The sequence below is a fragment of the Xenia sp. Carnegie-2017 genome, unplaced genomic scaffold (assembly GCF_021976095.1).
Source record: "Xenia sp. Carnegie-2017 unplaced genomic scaffold, XeniaSp_v1 HiC_scaffold_23, whole genome shotgun sequence".
Lineage (NCBI taxonomy): Eukaryota > Metazoa > Cnidaria > Anthozoa > Malacalcyonacea > Xeniidae > Xenia > Xenia sp. Carnegie-2017.
In genome coordinates, this window is record NW_025813486.1 from 4,045,162 (window position 1) to 4,064,276 (window position 19,115).

Here is a 19,115-nt window from a genome sequence, read left to right on the forward strand (position 1 = left end):
TCATAAAAAGTTTGAAATTCGATTTTATACATGACTTACTTTTGATAAGTCTGTGCATTTTATAAAGAACAGTATTGCTTTTCAAGATTACTTTTTGTTTGCTTGCATACATTAATGTTGTTTCACGTTCTTTCGCATCATAAAGTAATAGCATGCACAAGGAAAGTCCTATCCTTCGTTTTAACGAAACATCATGCATGACAATCATTATGAAAACATTGTTTTTCACATTATGATGATAGTTTCTTAATGACACTTATTTTTCTTCTGACAAGGTTGACTTAACGGCATTGTTTACACAACGACAAGCTCCGATGCCAGATTCCGAAGTTGTAAGTTGAATATATCATTGCATTCTTCTGCACGCATCGTGTTATCATCATGTAACCTTTATTGTACTTTGTGATCCCTTTGGAACAACTCGTGGAAGAGTGGAACGAGGATTTAGATGGCATGGAGTGCTTTGTGTTAGAAGGAAAAAAATTCACCAGACTTCCAGAGGAAGAAATAGGTACATTTGGGGATTGTATAATATATTATTATATGAATTAGTCCTTTGAGAGATAATATGCAAGACTCTATGATGTAGTAATCCTATAGTATTTTTGCCTTATTGCAACAGCATCATCAAGAAATTTCTCAAGCTTTCCATAGTTATTATTATCACACAACAAGAGCGAAGTATAAATACCTCTATAATGTTTTACTTTAAGGTCATTTCTACACTGGCACTTTTTACGTATTTTTGTGTAAAAGAGTGAAGTATAAATACCACTGTCTAGTTTTACTTTAAGCTCATTTCTACAGTGGCACTTGTTATGCATTTTTGTGTCGATATTTTGTTCCTGTTGAGATGTCTGGAGAGGAAGAAGATGAAGAAAATGATCATGAAGAACTGGAAGAAGATTTTCAATGTGTTGTTTACTTCTGGGAGGTAATTGACTCTGAGTCTTTTTTCCTGTCGTGGAAAGGATTTCTGAAGTTTTGTTTTATTTTAGAGTCGCGATGCAGGAAATATGGGTTGGCTTATCTTCACCTTCAGGTAAGTTTAAAATTACTGTATTTCATTATATGGCAAGCGTCACTTCCGGCTAAATGGCGCGCTTTGATTGGCTCAGAAACATTTTTGCCTGTCCATTATTTTCTCGTAATCGACCACGGTCCAAAACGCGTGATTTTACAGTCAAATGCAAACAAACTTTGTAATGCAAACAGCAAAGTGCAAAAAAAAACAAAACGAAAAACTATTTACCAACAAGAGTCGAAGGAAAAACACATGGAAAACAGTGTAACTATCCAGACGATACAATTTGAAACAATTTATTTTTTATGGACGAAAACTAGAAAAGTGAAAGCCAACCGGTAAAAAAACAGCAAAGACAAGAAAGAAGAAAGCTTCGTTTCAGGTCAAATATTGCCATATAATAAACCTTTTAATAACCTCGCTTTCTCGGGCTCTATTGAGAAATATCAAAACTCCGTCCTTTTGTATAAACTTCACCCCAAGGGCTCTGTCTGTACAAAAATCCTCGGTTTAACATTTCTCCGTAAAGACCTCGCGTTCGGTTATTAAGGGCATAGTATTGCAATTGTTATTCGTCGTCATCCCTCTTGACAGATTTATTACTGGATTTTTAAGTTCTTTGAATTTGAATTTTCGGCGTAGATTATTTTCACCATAAAAAAAAACTTCTTTGTATTCTCTATGTTCTTTGCAGAAAAAATTTGAGGCACTTTTTGCTGAAAAACCTGAAGTTGTTCGCACTCCACAAGTAATATGTTTGGGTATAGTTAGGTATAAATGAAGATCATAGATGGTAATGGATGATAAAAGTTGACAATTCAAGATAGTTGATGTTAAGAGATGATGGTCAGTAACCTTACAAAAATTAATTTTAAGTTACTTGTTCTCCGCAAGTAAGCTGTTTGGTTAGTTAAGAATAAAGAATGACGACAGTTGATAAATGTTCATGACACTTTGTAAATGTATAAGTTTGCTTTTGTGGTGTATAATTTCTTTCTCAATTTTCTTCCAGTAAAGGGAAGCTCCAAGATTTCTGGCTCATTTTAAAGGTCGTTTTATCATACACACGGTACATTTATAGGATACGATGTTTTTTGTACCCAATCTATTTGGATGGTAAGAGTTGTAATAATTTCAAGATTTAAATTTTCTTTGGATTAAATTTGGAAAAGATTTGTTTTGATGTCATTGAGTAGGATGGTAGGAGTTGCAAAAACCTCAGGATGTAAAGGATAGCTTTGGATAAAATTTGGATAAGATTTGTGTTGCAAAAATACACAGAAAGGGAAATGGATATGGTTCAAAATTGTTGTGCTTCATAACATAGGGTAAACGAAATCCCAAGATTCCCGAAGGAGTAAAATTGAAACCTGAATTGTTTCACATTAGAGCAAATGGCGGCAACATTTTTAAGAGAGCAATTCAGGTAATAAAGAACTGACGATGATATCATCAATAATTTTGTTCTAAATCACAAATTGTTGCCATTGAACAACTTTTTTCCATTTCGTATTTCAGATCCCAGCTGATCCGAAACTTTTAAACTCCGAGTTCAGGTAAGATCAATTTTGGGAAGTTTTTTTCATACGACAATGTACCTATAAATTTACATTTTTTTTACATGCATACAGTTACATATTAAAGGTTCCTTTTGATAATGACAGTGGTGAGATTGTGTACGTTTGGAATGGAAGGTACAGTTTAAAATGTATATCTTGTTGTTAGAACTTACCTCATTGAGTTTGTGTTAAATTTGTAGTAAAGTAAACGATGCTGATGCGAGCCATGCCACACATAATGGACAAGAAAGATGGGATGTAAATTATAAACCGTCATATACATGGACGATGTACATTTACAAACTTGCAAGTTATAAAGCTGTTATAATTTTCAACTAACTCAGGTGATTTTTTGAAGTTACTGGTAACAATATGGAAGTACATGTTGCAATTTTGAAGTAATGATAACAATTTACAAGTACATGTTGCTATGTAGAAGTACATATAGCAACTTTGAAGTATATGTAGCAATTTAGAAGTACATGTAGCAATTTAGAAGTACAGGTAGCAATTTAGAAGTACAGGTAGCAATTTAGAAGTACAGGTAGCAATTTAGAAGAACATATAGCAATTTAGAAGTATATGGTTATTGTAAAAAGCAAAAACTAGTCAAATCATTCTTTGATTGATTATTTTATTACGACACGACCTCAGTTCAGGACATCAGAGAGGGCGCTGAACCAGAAAACTTTTTCTGTGTCGCTTTAGGAGGAAAGAGTGATTACGATGAAGTAAGTGAAACATTGCATATCACGTTGTGCAGTAATGTGCAGTAAGTAGTATGACAATGTTCTTGCGCCTGTTGTGTTTATAGTCAGCGGACTACATACGTACGTGCCGCCTGTTCCGATGCTCCAATGAGCGAGGATAAGTGTCTGAGAAATGCTCAGATTTTTGTCAAGATGATTTGGCAGATGATGACTGTGGTGACTGTAATATTGTGAGATTTCTCCCTTTTATTGCTTAGTCATGTTACTTATATACAGATCATTACTTAATTATAATATACGTAGTATGACGTACGAAATACTAATAATCTGAATAATAACTATACTACACCTCTCCCCAAACTAATTAAATATATATTTTTTTGTATTTTGTATCTATAAGTTCATATATGAAAATATTAATTGTTTCTTTTATAGCTAAATAACTTTTTTCTCTAAATTAACTTTCAACTTGTCCATATCGAATAGGGGCTTTTCTTGTACGCAAAGGATACCGCCGTTCTTTTTCCTTTATACTTTCCTCAATGGGTTCTTCTAGACTTTTCCCACTTTCGATCTTCTTGAAAAATGACGAATTACGAGTAACCAACATTCTATCTTTCTTCGCTGTTACCATTGAACCTTTTCTTTCCACGACTTCACATGGCTTACCATCATAGGGTGTTTGTTGTTTATTGTTGGTCGTATCTTTCTTTACTAACACCATATCACCTACTTTAGTTTCACTTGTCTTTACGTTCCTGTTATTGTCTGCATGTAATTTCATCTTCAATTTTGCTCTTTCATCCTGTACTCGAATTTTTTCCTCTGTATCTTCATAAAATGGTTCTTCAGGTAAACGTACTTTCATTGGTCGACCGAATAAAGCCATAGATGGAGATTTTGGTCGAACTATGAGGTGTGGCACGATAATTTCGCAGGAACCTGTGGATTTCTTGCTTCCAATTTTTTCTTCCATTATCGCAGCCTTTATTGTCTTTTGATAGTACGCATAAATCTTTCCACTTCCCCGTTGGCTCGTGGCCAATAAGGAGTAACTTTTCTGTGTTTAAATCCCAAATACTTTGAAAACTCGTAAAATTCCTTGCTATTGAATGGCGGTCCATTGTCTGAACGTATCGTATCTGGTATCCCGAACTCCGAAAGAATCTTATCCAAACAGGGTATAACAGTCTTTGCGGACGTTGATCGGATTACTTCTACAATGGGATATCTGGAAAAATCATCATACAAAACAAACAAATATTCACCTGTGCCTGTAGGAGCTACACCAAAGTCCATACTTAGTTCTTTCCAAGGAGATCTTGGCAACTCTGACATTTTCAATGGTTCCTTTTCACTGACTGGAGTTGTAATCTGACAGGCTAAACACGATTTAACTTTTTCATTAACTAACTCATCTATACGTGGAAACCATACCTTTTCACGTAATAACGCTTTCGTTTTTGACATTCCCATATGACCTTCATGAGCAATGTCCACTACTTTCTCTCGTAAACTTTCTGGTATGATTATTTGATGTTTTCGTAAAATTATACCCGACGATATGCAAAGTTCATCTTTAAGTTTCTCATATGAACTAAATTCTGCTTGATTTACTCCTACCATCTTTGAACTCTCAAACCATCTACCTGTTTCAATGGCTTGAATTACTGCTCGAAGAGTAATGTCTTCTCTTGTAGCTTCTTCCAGATCTTTCCTGCTGATTGTTTTTGGAACCGAGTTCTGTGTAACGTAATTAACAAATTCTTCTGCTACTTTCTCTTGCCGGTTGTTTAGTTTCTCATCAGGTAAGGGATGACGTGAGAGGAAATCTGCAGGATTTTCAGTTCCCGGTTGAAAACAGATTTCAAAATCATATGGTTGCAATCGCAAGGCCCATCGTTCTAATCTCGCAGATGGCTTTGATGATGGATTTGTGTATATTTTCACCAGCGGCTTGTGATCAGTGACGATGGTGAATTTTCCTCAAACAAATATAAATGAAAGTGTTCGCAGGCCCATACTATAGCTAAAGCTTCTTTTCCAAGTGAGAATAATTTTTCTCTGTGGTAGTTAGTGATTTACTAGCGTAAGCAATTATTTTCCTTTTTCTTCTCCCTTTTCCTCTGCGCCAAGACTGCTGCAATACCAACTGGACTAGCATCTGTGAAGACCTCCGTATCACTATCCGGATCAAAATACGCACTTTCTGGCCCATCTGTTAATGCTTTCCGTAGGGCTTTCATTGTGTCTTCTTGTTCTCTTGTCCACACGAATGGGGCATCTTTCTTGATAAGTCGACGTAACGGCTCCGTAATTGTGGCATAATGTGGAATAAATCGACAGCAAAATTGGTCATGCCTAACAAACTTCGTACTTCTCCTACATCTTTAGGATTTGTGCATTCCTTAATTGCTCTCACTTTATTGGGATCCGGCACAATACCATTCTCTGAGAACACATACCCTTGGAATATTAAATTTCTTTTCTTAAACTGACATTTCTCTTTCTTAAGAGTTAGTCCTCGATCTTTAATTCGTTGTAATACCGCGTTCAAATTTGCATCGTGATCTTTCTCGTCTACGCCAAACACCATAATGTCATCACTGATATTAATCACGCCTCTCAGTCCATTCAACGTTTCTCTGATGGCATTTTGGAATATCTCTGCAGCACAGTTTATTCCAAAATTCAAACGTCGAAATCTCCGTAGACCAATGTGTGTTGAGAAGGTTGTCAAATATCTTGATTCTGCATCGAGCTCTAACTGGTTATAGCTTTGATTTAAGTCCAATTTGCTAAACCATACAGCACCATTTAGATCACTTATAATTTCACCAATCGTCGGAGTCAAATGTCGTTCTCTCTTTATTGCTTTGTTTACTTGTCGCATATCTATACAAACTCGGACCTCCCCTTTTTGTTTTGGTACGACCACGACTGGTGAAACCCAAGGTGTTGGTCCATCCGTTTTCTCTATGACTCCGCGTTCTTCGTCTCGTTTTAACTGTTTCTCCAAGTCTTTTCTCACATGAAACGGCACCCGACGATGAGGTTGTGCGACAGGTTGTACGTCCTTATCTACGTGTAGATGAACTTGAAACCCTTTCAATTTTCCCAGTCCTTGAAAGACTTCTTGATATTTGTTAATTAGCTCTTCCACTTTGGTATCTTCTCTCACTTTTTCTTGTGCCTTTTCTTTAACGGGTTCCTGTTTAGACTTTGTAGTGCCTTCTATGGATGCAACTATTTGTACCAGGCCCAATTTTGAGAACTTTTCCAGCTTATCAAGCAACCCGTATTCCCATTAACAACAAAAATGTCTCCAACCCATATAGTTTATCGGTTTCGACCACACACTGACATTTTCCTTTAATTGATAGTTGTTTCTCCGACCCATAAGGAAGATTTTCTCATTTGCTTCCTGCAATATTGGCTTTTTCTTCAATTTGTTGAAATTCACTTCATCCAAGAGATTTACGCTGGAACCGGTATCTGCCATGACTGACACAGGAGTACCATTTATCTTAACTTTAAATTTCGGCAGCTTTTGTTGCGCGGTCAACGTTGAAAATACATATTCATCTTCCATACTTGATTCAGACGTTATTTCTTGCACCGTATTCACTTGTCGAGGTCTTACTTGATTACGTTTTATCTGTCCGTTTCGCTTTGTTGATTCAGCGCGAGAACTTTGATAATTGTCTTGCATCAGCTCTTTGCCTCTTCGATTCTCATGGCAACAAACTTGAAAATGATTCCATTTTAAACACTGTCGACATTTCTTTCCATATGCCGGGCAATTTGTTTTCCCTGGACGATGCTCACGAGCACAAAATTTGCATTTGATCTTCGATGAATATTCGAAAGCATTTGAGGTTTATCCGTGGGCGTCTTGATTTGCTTTCTTTTATGCCAAATTCGATTCGTGCTTTCGATGCCTTCTGCTTGTGTTTTTGACATCTCCATTGTTTTCCCATTTGTATTAATTTCTCCATCGTTATTTCTGGGTCTGCTAACGCTTTTCTCCGCAATTTTGAAGATGAACCATTTTGTATGATCTGAGTTTTAATCTCTCTGCTTTCTTCATGAAATTCGCAGGATTTGGCCAATTGTTTCAATCTCGTATAGTACGCGGATATGTTTTCTCCTGGGAGTTGTTTCGCTTGACGAAACTTATAAACTTCGAATTCTATATTTTTCTGTGGAGTGAAGTAATTTCGTAACGCTTTCTCCGCTTTTCTAAATACATCTTCTCTATCTGGCTCGTCGATTTCTAAAGTTTCGAATATCTCATTAACTTCTTCACCGACATAGTGCAGGAGCATCGCCTTCTTTCTTGCGGCGTTTGTGATGTTCATTGCCAACAACAAATTCTCCAGTCTTGATACGTATTTTCCCCAAGCTTTTCTAAGGTCGGGTTCTTCTAGGTTGAACGTCGGGAAGATAGGCAAAGCAGTCATGTTGGAAATGTAGTATCTTTCTCGGGATCAAATCGTATTTCTTCGTCCCTTAATAATCTTTGTCGCCAGATGTAATATTGTGAGATTTCTCCCTTTTATTGCTTAGTCATGTTACTTATATACAGATCATTACTTAATTATAATATACGTAGTATGACGTACGAAATACTAATAATCTGAATAATAACTATACTACAGTGACGAGGTAAAGAGAGACATTTGCAAGTTGTGCTGTTTTCCTTATCACCTTGGTTCTTATCTCATCTGTTATTTGTTGAATACTTCATTTTATATTAATTTAAAATAGATATTCTTATGGATATCATTTAATAATGATTATGTATCACGTGATGTCCAGAATTATTTGATTGCCCATCTGTATTAATAAAGTTATAATGTTATTCAATTTCAGATTGATGAGGAAATCAGACAATTTCAGTTTTTTAATTATTTAATACGACGAAACTTTGCATAAATAAGCCTTAGCATCAACAAAAAACATTTGCGAAGCTACAAAGATTATCTAAAGGTGCATTTAAAATGTGGAACTATAAGATTTAAAAAGAAATCTTCGATAGGTTACCTAACTTTGAGAATTTGGCAATGAAGATACTCCTTCTCTCAGTGGTCTGTTGTTTTTTCTACCACTAGGAGGTGTGACTGCACTCTCAAGTTAACCACTCAGTATTTTACTTCACAGTAATTGAGTAGAAACTTCTGTGCAAATTCCTAATGACAAACACTGACTCCAGCATTTAGAACGTATCGAATTTCACGATCCCTTCACCTTTTTTATTCTGATATTTCTTCAGACGGCGTCTTGTTCGTCACTGTTAACAATTCAACCTCTTTATTTTTATGCATACTGTGGCTACCGTATGAATTGCCGCTTTGGACGGAATGGGGAGCAGGAAGTGACGTTTAAAAGGGTGTTGCTGTTTAATAAGAGAAAAAGACAAATTGTTGTAGTTGAATGTTGTACGTAGGTTTTACAGTGTTCGACAATGAACTAAATACTCCAATATCGGAATCAAATATAGGAAAGACCGGAAACGAAACAATCAACGGTTTGTTTAAGACTCGTATCCGGTTAATAAACACTTTAATAACCAATTAGGGATGGTTACAAGAAGGCATTCATGCTGGTGCAGCACTGGACGAAATCAAGAGACGCAAAAAACAATATGATGATAACTGGAAGGCGTTCGTTGACATTCACGAACAATACCTTGAATTAGTCGTCCAGGATGACGAAAGAGAAATAGCAAGTCGTAGCTACAAAGAACAGATCGCAAAAAGGGTGCATCTGGACGAAATGGTCAGATCTTGGCAAAGGAATGCCAAGCTAGAAGCAAAGCAACGAGGAGAAGAGTTTAGTTTGCCTTCATTAATAACAAGTAGAAGCTTTTCAAGTAAGTCAAGGAGCCACAGCTTCAAGTCTTCAACAGTGTCCAGAAAGAAAGAAAAGTTAGCCCTTGCACAGCTGAAGAGAGATCAGTTAGCGAAATAACATGAACTTGAAAGGAAAATGGCAGAATTAAGATTTGAAAAGGAGGCCATGGAAGCCAAAATGGAAAAAGAGCGAGCGTTGGCGAGCCTTAACGCTTGCCGCGAAGAAGCAGAGATCAAACTCGAAGAAGACCACGGTAAGACCACGACGGTGACGGTATCAAAACTAACAAAAAACCTGTCACCGTTTGCAAAGGCGTATGTTCTGCAAAGTTCGCTAGTACAAAGAAAAGGCATGCCCTCCCAGCCAAGGAATGTAAGGGACTTAGTGAAAATTATTGAAGTGGATCAATCCGAACCACAAATAAAACAGTCTGAGGTACCAACGCAGAAAACTCAAACTTATCCAGATCAGACTGTAAGATCGTCGGAAGACGAATCATAATCAACTCCTATGACGAACTTAATTGAACAAAAAACCAAACAGATCCATGTAAAGGATGGAGGAGGAGGAGACGAGTTAGTGAAAGCCTTGAGACAAGTCGATTCCATGCCAAAAATCAAATATATGCACTTTGAGGGTGATGCAATAAATTATGCCACCTTCATGCATGAGACTTGCTTAGAAAAGTACAATGCAGATAATTCTACTAGACTTACCTGCCCATGAAGGTTATAATATCGCTAAGGACACACTGTATAAAAATTTTGGCAAACCGCACACAATTGCAAAGGCTCACGTTCTAAAGTTGATGAATTTGCCGCTATTGAAGCAAGCAGATGGACCAAGTTTTTTGCAGTTAACTCGACATCTGGAAGTGGCAAACAGAACCGTCGCTAGTATGGGGCCAGAATATGAAAGCGAGCTGGACCACATGAACACCCTACGCGAATTAAATCGTAAGCTACCACTATTTATGAGAGTTAGGTGGACAGAATGTGCGGGCTCTATTATCGAATCTGGTTCTAGACCTAAATTCAAAGATTTCCTTCTGTTTGTGAAGAAAAGAGCCAAACTCGTGAAAAATGAATTCGGAAAAGATCTCTGTTCTGGCGTCGTAAGGAAAGATGGAGGCAAGAGATTAGATGGGAAAAAGGGTCCCTCTGTGATAACTAGTTCGTTTGCAGCTGGAGCGTACAAACGAGAGAACGGTAGAGATGGAAATTTTACAGAAAGGAGAACATCAAACATGAAATGCCTCATTTGTCAAGAAGGCCATAGGATATGGAAATGCGATAAGTTTAAGAAACTTCCTTATAACGAAAAGAAGAAATTTGTTCAAGAACATGAACTTTGTTTCAGGTGTTTCACTAGGGGGCATTATGCCAGATCTTGTCTCAAGACTGATCTCAAATGTCGAGTAGAGGGATGCGGAAAGGGCCACAATATGTTGCTTCATCCACCACAAACGAATACGTCCAGCAAGGAGGATTCAAAGGACAAACTGTGTGAAGGAAATAGCACAAACAAGAAGAGGGAACCGAACAAAGATGGAAGTCCAGATGAAGTAAAGGTAGCAGTTGCAACTGGGGCCGGAAACCGCGTGTGCCTTAGCGTTGTCCCACTGAAAGTGAAAGCAAGGGGAAAAATCGATCGTCAGTCAGAACTTACGCACTAATGGATAGCGGTTCAGAAGTAACACTTTGTCATAAACGTTTGCAAAATCAACTTAAGGAAGAGCAGCAGTTCGACGCGTAGTACGAAGTTGCCTAGCTTGTAAAAGAAGAAAGGCTCGTTTGGGTGAGCAGCTAATGTCAGATCTACCTGAAAGCCGAGTGACACCTCAAAAACCTCCTTTTACTATAGTAGGAATCGATTATTTTGGACCCATCCTGGTGAAAAGTGGTAGATCGTTGGTGAAAAGATATGGTTGCCTTTTCACATGTCTCACGACCCGAGCAATCCATATAGAAATAGCTCATTCCTTGGTACAGACTCGATGATCAACGCTCTCAGGAGATTTATTAGCATCCGAGCAAATCAGGAGTGATAGAGGAACAAATTTTGTGAGTGCTAACAAGGAATTGAACAAAGGAATTGAAGAATGGGATCAAAATAAAGTGGAAAAATTTTGTACGCAAAGAAGAATGAAGTGGCACTTCAACCCGCCTTCAGCGTGCCATATGGGAGGCGTATGGAGAGAATGATACGATCTGTTAGACAAATCCTCAAAGCAATTCTCAAAAAACAAGTAGTTTCAGGAACGAAGTCCTGCAAACCGTGACCACAGAGGTGGTTCTAATCCTGAATTCAAAACCTCTCACGCGCAACAGTGACAGTCCTGAAGATGACGATCCCCTAACTCCAAACCACTTATTGCATTTACGAGCAAGTACTAGCTTACTCCCGGGATTATTTGAGAAAAATGATTTGTGTTGTAAGAATTGGAAGCAGGCTCAATATTTGGCAAATGTTTTTTGGCGTAGATGGCTTAAAGAATACTTACCAACATTAATGGAGAGAAAGAAATGGTATACACCGAGACGGAATCTTAAAAAAGGAGATCTAGTACTTGTAGCTGAGGAAAACTACCCAAGGGGACAATAGCCGTTAGGTCTCGTTATAGAAGCAATAGCAAGTAATAACGGTATGTGCGGACAGCGAAGGTAAAAACTAGTTCAACAGTATCGACCAGAGCCAAACATCAACGAAAGGGAGATTACAAGATAAACACGGTAACCTTGATCCGTCCCGTGATTAAATTATGTCTACTTGAGATGGACAATTGAAGTTTATAAATCTAAATAATTTAGAATTTAAGAGTTATGTTCTTGTTGTGTTATCCAGATTTAACGGTAGCTTAATATGGTTGTAAATGGATTGCTACGTTGCAATTTCCATTTAGGGGCTGGTGTGGCTACCGTATGAATTGCCACTTTGGACGGAATGGGGAGCAGGAAGGTGACGTTTAAAAGGGTGTTGTTGTTTAATAAGAGAAAAAGACAAATTGTTGTAGTTGAATGTTGTACGTGGGACCAAACGGTCCTTAACGTAATTTGAAAACAGTAATTTGAAGATAATAATTTGAAAATAAGAAATTTTTAATTTAGTTTATTCTTAAGTTGTATGACGACTTGATAGTAACATATACGTTGCGTTGGTTTTAAAAATTGCTTGATGTTTGTGTTGATTTTTGTTGAAATATATAAACATGACGAATTATTTCAGTGTTGCAGGACTGTCGAAATTTCTGCACATGCTCAGTTTTTTTGTAAATTACTGCTTAAGTATTGTCGTTTACTAGAAATGTTGTTTTTATTACGATTATTTCTAAACAGTTTTTTGATTTCATGAACTTATAAACAAAACTCATGTTTCATTACGCGGACAATTTTTTTGGTCACCCACTGTAGATGTGTCCTATCACTATGAGTGATAACACGTCAAAAATAACATCTTTTCTTTCAAATGTTGGCAAACAGAACATATGTTTGGTGATATAATGAACAAAAGACTCTCAAACTAGAGTTGAAAACTAGAGTTTTCGTTTAAACACGCTAGTGTAGTTTTTCATATAAACACTAAAGTTTTCTCACCGTTTGTTTCAGATGAACTATATTTTCTCCTATACACATATAAACAATAGTTTTCTCCTAAACACCATAGTTTTTCATAAAAACGCTATAGTTTTCCAGATATACTATAGTTTTCTTCTGTACACAATAGTTGTTCCTCATATAAACAATAGTTGTCTCCTAAACGCTGCAGTTTTCTCATAAAACTATAGTTGTCTCTTGAACACTATAGTTTTCCCAGATAACTATACTTTTCTACTATACACAATAGTTGTTCCTTATATAAACTGTAGTTTTCTACTATACACAATAGTTGTTCCTTACATAAACCATAGTTTTCTCATAAACGCCATAGTTTTCTCAAAATAATTACAGTTATCTCTTAAACACTGTAGTTTTCCACATAAACTATAGTTTTCTACTACAGACAGTAGTTGTTTTATATATCAACTATAGTTGTCTCAAAAACGCCACAGTTTTCTCATAACTATAGTTGTCTCCTAAACACACTATAGTTTTCCCAGATAAACTATATTTTTCCTTGATGAACTATAATTTTCTTATAAAAAATGTAGTTTTTTCCAAAAAAACTATAGTTTTTTGTTAGAAAAGAGTACTTATCAGTCTTTTATCAAAAAGAAGGCAATAAAATCTTGAACTACAGGGATTAATGATTAGAACCAGTGAACCAAAGTTTACACTGAGATATAACATACCTAAACGTGATGCTTTTTATAAATCTGTAAGTTGTGCAGGTTGGGGTGGGTCCAGTGGTCATGATGCACCAATGATTGCTTGCGATGCTTTGATGATGGCAAAAGATTCCTGGTTTCAATTTTGTTCTTTCTTTATCTTTCATGGTGGAGATAGTGACAGTACAGGAATATTGGCTGCAGCATGGTGGGGTGGTATATAGTATGAAAGAGGTACCCCTTGGAAATTATAAGTACTTGGAATATGGTCATAGGCTTATGGAGCTAGGTAAAAAATTACTGAATGTATCAAATAATATAAAAAACTAACAAGATAGTATTTATTTAACAAAATTTATGTCATAAAATTCTGTTATCCCAATATACTTTAGTACGTTTGTGAACCTAAAATAAAAATTAGTACTTAGTTATAACATAAAAACAAATTAATTTAGAAAAAAATCTAAAGGAGAATGTCAGATTCAGGGCATGGGCACTTCTAAGTTCTACTTAGGATGTTTCCTGGCCTGTAGAGTATGTTTATTGACTAGGTATCAGTGAAACTATATATAGACAAGAATCATTACATCTTTAGGTTCATTTTAACTCACAAAATGCAAACTGCAAACGTTTTGTTCATTACCAAAAATACCTTCTGAGGGAGAAAGGAGTTGAATTAAAATTAGGATTAACATAATTTGGAAGGTACAATTTTCTTTGAAACACGTTGCTAACAAAATATAACTGTAAAGCTTTGACATATTCCCGAGTTTCATAATACATCACACCAAGATTCTTTAAAAGACTCAGCGACATAAACCTGACTAGTTCCTGACGTTTTTTTGCGAATTTCCTTAGTTTTTTCGTGAAACTCTATAGCTTTGTCGTAATTTCCAGTTTTTTGAAACATCGCACCAAGATTGTTTAAAGACGCAGCGACATGAACATGATTTGGACCAAGCGATTGTTTTAGAATTTCCAGAGTTTTTTCTTGAACTTCTATAGCTTTATCGTAGTTTCCAGTTTTTTTAAGCACAGCACCAAGATTGTTCAAAGACCCAGCAACATCAACATGATTTGGACCTAACGATTGTTTTCGAATTTCCAGAGCTTGTTCGTAAAACTCTCTAGCTTTATTGTAATTTCCAGTTTTATCAAACAACATACCAAGATTGTTTAAAGATATAACGACATCAACATGACTTGGACCTGACGATTGTTTTTGAATTTCCAGAGCTTTTTTGTTAAGCTTTATAGCTTTGTCATAGTTTCCAGTTTTATAATTCACCAAACCAAGATTGTTTAAAGATTCAGCGACATCAACATGATATGGACCTAACGATTGTTTTCGAATTTCCAGAGCTTTTTCATGAAACTCTATAGCTTTGTCGTAGTTTCCAGTTTTTTCAAGTACAATACCAAGATTTTTTAAAGACGCAGCGACATTAACATGATTGGGACTTAACGATTGTTTTTGAATTTCCAGAGCTTTTTTGTTAAGCTCTATAGCTTTGTCGTAGTTTCCAGTATTAGCATACACATTAACAAGATCGTTTAAAGACGAGGCGACATCAACATGATTTGTACCTAACGATTGTTTTCGAATTTCCAGAGCTTTTTCGTAAAACTCTCTAGCCTTGTCGTAACTTCCAGTTTTAGCAAACACCATACCAAGATTGTTCAAAGACATAGCGACATCGACATGATTTGGACCTAAAGATTGTTTTTGAATTTCCAGAGCTTTTTTGTTAAGCTCTATAGCTTTGTCATAGTTTCCAGTTTTATAATACACCAAACCAAGATTGTTTAAAGACACTGCAATATCTACATGATTTGGACGTAACGATTGTTTTTGAATTTCCAGAGCTTTTTTGTTAAGCTCTATAGCTTTGTTGTAAATTCCAATATTAGAATACACATTACCAAGATCGTTGAAAGACGAGGCGACATCAACATGATTTGGACCTAAAGATTGTTTTCGAATTTCCAGAGCTTTTTTATGAAACTCTATAGCTTTGTTGTAGTTTCCAGTTTTTTCAAGTACAATACCAAGATTTTTTAAAGACATAGCGACATCAACATGATTTGGACCTAACGATGGTTTTTGAATTTCCAAAGCTTTTTCGTTAAACTCTATAGCTTTGTCGTAGTTTCCAGTTTTAGTAAACACCAAACCAAGATTGGCAAATGACGCAGCGACATCAACGTGATTTTGACCTAATGATTGTTTTTTAATTTCCAGAGCTTTTTCGATAAGCTCTATAGCTCTGTCATAGTTCCCAGTTTTATAATACACCAAACTAAGATTGTTTAAAGACCCAGCAACATCAATATGATTTGGACCTAACGATTGTTTTTGAATTTCTAGAGCTTTTTCGTAAAACTCTATAGCTTTATTGTAATTTCCAGTTTTATCAAACACCACACCAAGATTGTTTAAAGACCCAGCAACATCAAAATGATTTAGACCTAACGATTGTTTTTTAATTTCCAGAGCTTTTTCGTAAAACTCTCTAGCTTTGTCGTAGTTTCCAGTTTTACAAAACACCGTACCAAGATTGTTTAAAGACCAAGCGACATTAACATGATTTGGACCTAACGATTGTTTTTTAATTTCCAGAGCTTTTTCATAAAACTCTATAGCTTTGTCGTAGTTTCCAATTTTACTATACACCAAACCAAGATTATTTAAAGACCCAGCGACATTAACATGACATGGACCTAAAGATTGTTTTTCAATTTCCAAAGCCTTTTCATGATAACTTTTAGCTTTGTCATATTTTCCCATGTAATCGTATAAATTACCGAGCTCAGTAAAATACCAAGCTTTGTTAAATCTTAATTCTTCAGATTTAAATTCATCCAATAGTTCAAGAGCAAGATCGTATTTTCCAAAATGTCTTAATCTGTTAACAAAATATTGGAAAACTTGTAAAGTATTCATGTTGATTTTTGTCTTGTTGGTCTTTAATAATTGAAGAATTTTTTCAAGATGTGGCATCAATTTGCTTTCGTCGTCTCTATCTTTAAACTTGTAAAGTGCTTTAAATATTTGATCAAAGGTATGTTGATAAGAAGTCAAATTGCAGCCTTGCTCCATTTTATGTTCTTCATTCAACTGTTCAGATTGGAAAACAACGGTTGCTTTGTGAACAATGCGATGTAGACTAACGTCATTATTTTCTGAATGCAAGAACAATGAGCAGTCCTTTAAAGAAAGACATATATCTTCTTTTGAGTATTTGGTGTCAATTTCTTGAACATAAAAAACAATAATGTCTCGTGGTATAGGATCAAACGATATGATGGAAAAAAAGTTAATAACATTTGCCAATAATGACGATTCTTCAGCATTTTGTCTGACAGCTAAAAGTGAAGCTTGTAGCATACTTCTAGGATATACCGAGTTAAATTTCACAAAAGTGGCGTCCATGCTTTCTTCTTGTTCTGAAGATATTTTCTTTAAATATTGACCCCAAGTAAATGGGCAGTTTGCTTTGTTTACACGACTGATATAATAAACAGCAGCAGCCAAAGCCAGCGGTTGACGATCTAATGCGTTTGATACTTCATTTAACAATTGATCATCAGCATTTTCAATAGTGTAATGCTTCAACAGTTGAAAACATTCCCTATCATTCATTCCACTTCTGATAGAAATATGTTTGTTAAACTCATCTTCTTGAGGTACGGCATCTGTGTTCTGGATGGTTACTATGATTTGTCCATTTATCCACATGGGATCACCAACTTGTGGAAGTATTGAAGAAATTTTGCTGAGCTGTACTACGTTGTCTACAATGATCAACCAATTTTGCCAGAATTTTAAGCGTGTGGATACTAACGATCGCAAATTCTTCACTTTGTCTGTGATGGAACAGTTTTCATCTTCAAATTTTTTAATCATATCCTTGTCACAGTTTAAACGGTATCCAAGGTCACAGTAAGTTTTTAAAAGAGATTCCTCATTTTTTCCATCGAGAGTCATTACAAACGAAGTTTTATTTTTCCAATCAGACGTTATTTTTTCACAAACCTGTCTTGCAAGTTGTGATTTACCACTGCCAGGATTACCAGTGATGTAAAAATATGTCAGTTTATCATTGTTATCGTTCCTTAATTTTTCAAGATTGTTTGTAGTTTTATCTCGTAATTCAGTGCGTTCAACGAAAAAATGATTAGGTTTTGAAGGAAGAACTTGGAACGAATTAAAAGAGTTTCGATGATTTTTTATTTTATTGATTTCATCGAGAGAAAATTTCAAATCTTGAAATGATTTTTCAATGATATTGACTATTTTATTAAAATCATCATCTGAGCATTCCCCTTCATACCAATGTGCGTAATTGTTTCTTTCACCACGAAGTGCATGAAGAGCATCCTTTGTTTTTTTGTCAAGATGCTTTTTAATTGAATTTGAAAAAATTATTGCATCAAATAATATCGTACAGTCCCACTTACTGGTGTCTCCATCCTGATATTTTTGTCGTGTTTTTTGGTCTAATTTTCTTCCTGATTCTAAACTGTAAAATTTGTTGCCACTTTTGTGTGTATCATCCCATTCTCCATGAGATGATTTGTAGTGAATGTTCCATTGTTTGATGAAAAACGAAGCAAGTTCCTTTTGAACAATATTAATTATTTGCCTAATGTAAAATAGGTTTCTTTTTTCTCTTGATTCTATCTGCAAAAAATTGATGTATGTATCAACAATATTGAAATCAAGTACGTTTCTGGTAATGCGAAAAATAGTCTATAATGCGTTTATTCAAACATAACTTAGTAAATGTATTTGTTTTGCAACATGCTGCAACACATTATCGTTTTTTCCTTTGGCTACGAGGATTGAATGGTAATCGTAGAAACTTTTCATCAATTTGTAGAAGACCATAAACTACTAAATTAATAATCTTAGCTATCTTTGATAAATTTTACTTGAAACGAAAGTTTTTAATTTATGTTGATAAAATAGTATTTTTTGGGACTCATTTACGTAAAATCAGTTGTTGAATATTACTTTTCGGTTATGCTCAACTTTTTACGATGAGTATTTTAAATACTCTTAAAAACTTTAGTATTTTAATCACAATTTTATTGCATTTACAATTGTAATTGTTAACATAAAAATAATCAAAAGTCGCACCTGCATGTCAAAGAGCTACGTCATAAATCGTTTTTCAGCTTTTAGAAAAGCCTTTCCGTTTTCAAAATTCTATATATAGAAAGAGAAGAATGTTTGTGAGTCACTCCAATGATATGCTCAAACTGAATACGCGAAAATGTTTCAGCGATACTTCGATTTACTCGTTGATTGCGTGCCATTGGCCCGATTTATACTAGAGACGAATCATCCGTCTGGACGAACTTGGGCAAGAAAAACATAGTTCGTCTTTAAGTTCGTCTGTGTTTAAATACGGGCAAACAGACGGATCATCCGTCAAGACGAATTATCAGAATAGTTCGTCTGTTTAGACGAATTTGCATGGGTAGTTCGTCTTGACGCATCATCCGTCTGTGAGTATAAATGCGTACTGTGGACGAACTACCAAAACAAATGATACTTCGTTACTCGCTGTTAGCGGATTTCACCCATAATAGTCAATATGGCGGATAGAAGCAATGATCGTGTTCATGAAATGGTTCATGATTCGAACAAGAAAAATATGGCTAAGAAGGAGCGAGTTTGGACCGAAACTGAATTA

General features: G+C 35.6%; 2 protein-coding genes and 1 pseudogene across 2 annotated transcripts; 2 read left to right on the plus strand and 1 right to left on the minus strand.

Annotated features, from left to right (window-relative positions):
* Window positions 1–453: 453 nt before the first annotated feature.
* Window positions 454–3,527, plus strand: LOC124448186 (annotated as a pseudogene).
* A 6,313-nt stretch (window positions 3,528–9,840) lies between these two features.
* On the plus strand, window positions 9,841–10,824 carry LOC124448188. Its single transcript, XM_046999196.1, has one exon. It carries the CDS (start codon window positions 9,841–9,843, stop codon window positions 10,822–10,824), a length of 984 nt encoding a protein of 327 aa, XP_046855152.1.
* A 2,916-nt stretch (window positions 10,825–13,740) lies between these two features.
* LOC124448189 (nephrocystin-3-like) lies at window positions 13,741–17,320 on the minus strand. Its single transcript, XM_046999197.1, has 4 exons — window positions 15,851–17,320; window positions 15,710–15,713; window positions 15,001–15,378; window positions 13,741–14,748 (listed from the first exon to the last, which is right to left on the minus strand). The coding sequence occupies exons 1-4, from the start codon at window positions 17,318–17,320 to the stop codon at window positions 14,186–14,188; spliced, it is 2,415 nt and encodes an 804-aa protein (XP_046855153.1). The 3' UTR covers window positions 13,741–14,185.
* Between the last annotated feature and the right edge of the window lie 1,795 nt (window positions 17,321–19,115).